At 53.8% G+C, this 6,273-nt stretch overlaps 1 protein-coding gene across 1 annotated transcript; it reads left to right on the forward strand.

Moving 5' to 3' along the window:
* Window positions 1–379: 379 nt before the first annotated feature.
* RXFP4 (relaxin family peptide/INSL5 receptor 4) lies at window positions 380–3,334 on the forward strand. The gene has a single exon (XM_010953916.3). It carries the CDS (start codon window positions 2,071–2,073, stop codon window positions 3,190–3,192), a length of 1,122 nt encoding a protein of 373 aa, XP_010952218.1. The 5' UTR covers window positions 380–2,070; the 3' UTR covers window positions 3,193–3,334.
* The last annotated feature ends 2,939 nt before the right edge of the window (window positions 3,335–6,273 follow it).

Here is a 6,273-nt window from a genome sequence, read left to right on the forward strand (position 1 = left end):
CTCAAACCCTGACTCTGGCACTACTTCTCTGGTGACCTTGGGCAGATCACTTTCATTCCCTATAAAAACGGGAAGTTCAACTAGATGATCTTAAAGATCCCACCCATTTCAAAAAGTTTATTGTATTTAATGAACAGAGGGACCATATTTTATTTTTGTCTCCTCAGTAGCAAGCACAGTGTAAAGGTTTGGCGAATGCTGTGATCAGTGAATGAATGAACGAATCAAGGAACGAACAGAATACTAGAAAAATGAAAGGGCCCAAAGTGACATTCTTAAGCTTGGCCAGTTGGTGGCATCACCTCTCTATATAACCACAAGGGGGGTGTTGATAGTCTCTGACCAAGGAGGATCTAGATTAGAAATGAATAAAAGTTTAAAAAAGAGAAAGAAAAGAAATGATCAGAGGACCAGATATTTCAAATGGATAGCAGAACTCTGAAGTGCTGATCCAGCCTCTGTTTTCCAAACCAAGAGAAAATGAGCCCTATGCGTTAAAAAACACCTTCGCTGCCAGACTGGGGAGGTGGTGCTGGGTGGATGGAAGAGTAAACACGGCCCTGAGAGATGGAGTGACTGGCACAAAGTCACACAGGAGCAGTCCCTCAGGCCAGGAGGCTCACTCATGGGGCTCACCCGAACTTGGGCTGGACACTCCCCTCTGCCACCCTCTTCACACTCATCCTGCCCATGGTTAAAGACCCAAATATCCTGGCAGCTGGATCTCTTTCACCTCTGAGTCTCTCCTACAGGGTCATCATACTCACTGTTGATTATCCTGCAGGGCCCCTCACCTTCCCCAGCACTCAAGGGAACTGAACATTAAACACCTTAATTAGCTGGCAGAGGACAGGAAGGTGTTGAATATTTTGGAATCCTTGAAAAAGCCTCATTCTGTCATCTACCCATTCTGCAAAGGGTAGGGATATGGGCACAAAAGGGAGGACCCAATGAGGCATTTTTTCCATTGAGGACTAAGATCACGGGGAGACAGGATGAGGTGTGGTGACGGTATCCATGTCTGAAATGGGGTTTGGGAACTGAAAGAGAGAGTGGGGTACCGCTGACCTCTGACTAGAGCAGGGAAAGTGTGACATGGCAGCGGGAGTGACAGAGGTTGGCAGGACTTCTTCATACTCAGGAGCAGGAAGAGAATGGAGGGCATGCCCCAGGTCCGCTCAGGTCCTCAAAGGACGTTCCGGTGCAGAGGGAACAGGAAGCTGTGACTTCCTCTCCCCTTTCCCTCCCTGTCCTTGGCCTCAAGGTCACTTTCTGCTGCAATGAATTCCAACCTGTGTTTTCCTTGGCACCGCTCAGTACCCTGCTCTCTTCTGCCACAAACACTGCCAACTTTTCCTTTGAAATAATACTCATTCATGCAAATAACGGTGTACAAAGTGCTTTTTCATGTGTTATCTCATTTCATCATGCCAACCCTGTGAAGCAGATAGTTTCATCTGAAAAATTTAAGCAAGGAAACAGGCTCAGAGGAGTACAGTAATTGACTCAAAGTCACACAGCTAGTGAGTAGCAGATCTGGGACTCCAGATCCTCTGCTCCTTCTGGCTTGCAGACACACATTCTGGTTCCCTGCCTCTATGCCCCCTCCAAGGTCTTTTCCCCAAGCCCTAAGGGAGCACTTTCTGCAGAGAAGGGGGCCCCAGAACACTATTAGGAACAGACGGGGTTCCCTGAGATGGGGTATATCTGGTCTTCTCCATGGGGTGGAGGCTTGGGGCTGCCCTCCATAGTGGGATTAATTCCTCCTCCCCACCTGCATAGAACTCAATACACGCCCACGTGCTCACGCACACATGTGCGCACATGCATTTATCTCCATATTCTGGCCCGCCGTCGCCCTGCCCCACCCACCAAGACCAACAGGGAAGAGGCAGGCTGTCCCTCCGCAGCCCGCCCCCTGAGGTGTGGGCGTGGGCTGGGGTTCCTGACAGCTGGAGGCCCCAGATGCTCAGATCTAGAGCGTCCTGCTGAGCCTTGGGTGGCCCCCACCAGTCTGGTAGGCACTTGCTGGCCCCTCTGCTCATCACCACCGACCTTTGATACCCTGCGATGCCCACCCCCAATACCTCTGCCCCCCTGCCTGCTTTCTGGGTCAACACCTCTGGAGGCAGTGTGCTGAGTGCTGCTGATGCTACGATGCCTGTTGGATTCCTAGCCCTGAGGGTCGTGGTCGCCCTGGCCTATGGGCTTGTAGGGGCTGTCGGCTTGCTGGGAAATTTGGCCGTACTGTGGGTGCTGGGTAACTGTGCTCGGCGAGCCCCTTGCCCACCTTCTGACACTTTTGTCTTCAACCTGGCTCTGGCAGACCTGGGGCTGGCACTCACTCTCCCCTTCTGGGCAGCTGAGTCGGCACTGGACTTCCATTGGCCCTTCGGAGGTGTCCTCTGCAAGATGGTCCTGACAGCCACTGTCCTCAACATCTACGCCAGCATCTTCCTCATCACGGCGCTGAGTGTTGCCCGATACTGGTTGGTGGCTATGGCTGCGGGACCAGGAACCCACCTCTCGCTCTTCTGGGCCCGCGTGGCCACCCTGGCCATGTGGGTGGCGGCTGCCCTGGTGACGGTGCCCACGGCTGTCTTTGGGGTGGAGGGCGAGGTGTGCGGTGTGCGTCTGTGCCTGCTGCGCTTCCCCAGCAGGCACTGGCTGGGTGCCTACCAGCTGCAGAGGGTGGTGCTGGCCTTCCTGGTGCCACTGGGCATCATCACCACGAGCTACCTGCTGCTGCTGGCCTTCCTGCGGCGGCGGCGGCGGCAGCGGCAGGACTGCAGGGTCGTGGCCCGCTCTGTCCGCATCCTTCTGGCCTCCTTCTTCCTCTGCTGGTTCCCCAACCATGTGGTCACTCTCTGGGGTGTCCTGGTGAAGTTTGACCTAGTGCCCTGGGACAGCACTTTCTACACCATCCACACCTACGTCTTCCCTGTCACCACCTGCCTGGCACACAGCAACAGCTGCCTCAACCCAGTGCTGTACTGTCTCCTAAGGCGGGAGCCCCGGCGGGCCCTGGCAGACACCTTCAGGGATCTGCGAGCAAGGCTGTGGCCCCAGGGCCAGGGCTGGGTGCAACAGTTGGCCCTAAAGGAGGTGGGCAGGCAGTGGGAAGAGAGCACCCCTCGAGAGAGAGGCCCTTCTACTATGCTGGCCAACCTGGTCAAAGGGACACCTGGGTGAAGGGTGCAAGCTAAACCTCCCTCCTCCTTCTGGGGGTCTGCCAGGTGCATGATCCACGCATCCTAGGGAGAGAGAGGCTGGCCTCTCTGCCATGCTGCAACACCCTCAGGGAGAGTCTGATTTTGGATCTCCAACTCTGGGTGTGGGGGATGGGGGAGGCTAGGGCCCAGGTGAAGGCTGGGTATGACAAAGCTCAAGTCGCCGTGTGGAGGTGGGAACGAAGAGGATCTGAGAATAAACCTCTGGATCATCCACAAATTGTCTTGACCTTTCATCCCAGTTCCACCTCCAGGTCAGTGTGGCCCGAAGGATTCTATGCCTCACTTCTGCCTCCTGTGAGGATTCCCAGGAAATTTTCCCTAAGGGTTCTACACTAATGGTGTAGTGGTCAACGCCTATCTCCCTATCCTCTCTACCCTTCCATCCTCCCCTCAACCAAGGTGTGCCCTTGTCCTTCTCTGGTGCTAGGGCCAATTATGCCCTCCTCCCCTGGCCACTTCTGCCTTCTTACCATTCCAGCGGTGCTCACAGAAACTTGGGGCCTGCAGATGCCTCAGCTGCAAAAGCTGTAGTTGCCCTGCAGGGAGATGCCACATGTGGGGTCTTGCAGGATCCCTGGCTCCAGCCAAGCCCAGAGTGCAAACTCTTGCTGCTGGCTAGGATTGCCTGTAGGTCTCTCCTTAAATCAGGATTTGGAGGGAGAAGTGAAGATAAGGACAAGCCAAGGAGGTGGGTGGGGCACAGGGAGGTGAGAGATGCAGAAAGGGGTTCGGAGAAGAGATTGAAGGCATGGCCAGAGGAGTGGAAACCACAGCAAGTGATGCTAGTCTTCCTCCTTCCCCAAATGTTTAGCTCAGAGCATCAACTCAGGTGCCAGAAACCTGGATTCACACCCTTAGCGCTGACACTCACCAGCTGAGGGACCTCAGTAAGCTACTTTGCTTCTTTGTTCCTGTTTCCGCAACTGTAAAGTGGGCTGTTGAGGATGTAACAGTGCATGAAATAGAGCTTTAGCTATTATTCTTACACCTCATGTAAATGGAGACAGAGGGAAAAGGAGGAAATAAGGGGGCAGCTGGGAGATGGGGACAGGGACTCATAAAGGTCTTGTCTGGAATGTTTACGTGCTCTGGAGAGAAATGAAAGCTTAAAATAAAGAACTGGGTGAGGGGTTGGCCCCTCCAGCCCCTCTCGAAGGGGTTTACTCCAGGGCAGAGGGTTCCCCTTGGGTTTCTGCATCCATAGATACCCAGCAATGATAGCCATCAGATGGGACTTTCGGGGGGGGGGCAGCCCCTGGAAAGGAGGGAGGTGACAGAGGGAAAGTGGGGTGGAGCTCCCATCTCCATGGCCTCCCGGGCCCCCAAGCTCTGGCATATTTTGTAACTCAGTGACTCTAGTCAGTCAAGATCCCAGAGCAACAGCTGCGCCCAGTGCCTCCTGAGTGTGTGTGGCCCCCGCTGGACGGGGCATACCCTGCACCAGCTCCATCCTAAAGAGCCACCTAATTCACAACATATTAAGCAATGTTAAAGAGATTTAATTAGCCTCTTGATGTTTCATTTCCTCTCTTTGATAATATTTAAACTGGTTCCAAAACTCCAGGTCTGTTCCCAGCCAATTAAGGATGGAAAATCCTCCCTGACCCAAGTGCCCCTCTTCCCACCCCCTGCAGCTCCTCTGATGGCCCTGCTGGGCTCCGGATATTGGCTCCTCTGGGGACATTGCTGCTTTATGGGCTTTATGGGACCCAGAGGTAAATATTGACAAAGTTTAAAAAGGTCTAAGTCAGAGGTGAATGAACACATGCAGACCCACCCGTGGGGATGGGGGAGTTAGGAGAGGGAGCAGCAATGGAGAACAGCTGGGGCTGGGCAGGCTCCAGGCTCCAAGCCTGCTCCTCTCAAATGGTAAAGGAGGCACTGCTGTGGCAAGAAGCTGGGCCCTGGCTCCCAGGAGTGCAGGCCAGACAGCTTTGAAACTGCCAACAGGAGGGACAGAGGGTGAGACTGAGTTTCCGAAAACGGGAGTAGGGAGGGGATGACGAACAGAATGGTGAAAGATGTTTGACAGGGACTATCTCTTAGGAACTGCCACGTCAGAGAAATGTGTGACATGTTTCAGGGCCAAGAATGAGGAAGGGGTTTTGCAGCAGCAGGGACAGCGCAGCTCTCCATGAGCTGTGGGCTTCTCTGCACCCACACTCTGGGCTCTGTGTCTCCAGGTTTCTGTTTTCCGGATCTGGGAGGATGCTGGAGTAGCCTGCATTCTCTTTCTTGGTGGTCTCTGGACGCTAACCCCCACCCCCACCCCAGCACTGCCTTTACCGCTTTGGGTCCCAGCTGCTTCCAGCTGACACGGCAGGCAGCAGCTGAGCCACGTGTCGATGTGTTACAAACCTGGAGCTCTGGTGTTTTTCAGCAGAGTAGCCAAGAAAAGGAAGTGGAGGACTGCAGCTAGGAGGGCTGGCTCTTTCCTGGCTCACCTCTCTGGCCTGGCAACCCTCTGTATGCAGGCTTCCCTGTCTATAAAATGACAATTCTTACCTCACAGATTCTGCAAGGGATGAGAAAGCACCTTGTCAAGCCCAGATGCTGGGGGATGAGAATTACAGGAGTGGAGGGTGCTGGCTGCTGCCCCAAGCCTACCCTCCGCCCCATGTGATCTCAATTCCTCTTTCTAGCTGAGGTCTTGAGTCTCATTCTTCTTATCTTACCCCATAGGCTCCAATGGAGACATATGCAGGCATTTATAGACTCTAGACTCTCTCACCCCACACCTGCCACAGCCCCAGAGTAGGGTATTAACTGGAAACAGGAAGCAAAAAATCAACTGAAAACTAGAACTGAAACCTACCTAATCTCTCACTGCCTCTCAAAATGGCAAAGAGCAAATGAGCAGCTCCTATGAGGGGAACCGTCTTAAAGAAGTTACCCCAGGGCTCTGACACTGTGAGGAACAAGGGCAGAGTGAGGGCTGAATCTGAAAATGAATGACCCTAGGGAGAGGCTAACAGGATCTGTGCTGAAAGTGAGGAAAGAGGGCAAGAGACTGATGCAATTTCTGAGCATAGCATGCAAA

Source organism: Camelus bactrianus, chromosome 21 (genome assembly GCF_048773025.1).
Source record: "Camelus bactrianus isolate YW-2024 breed Bactrian camel chromosome 21, ASM4877302v1, whole genome shotgun sequence".
NCBI lineage: Eukaryota > Metazoa > Chordata > Mammalia > Artiodactyla > Camelidae > Camelus > Camelus bactrianus.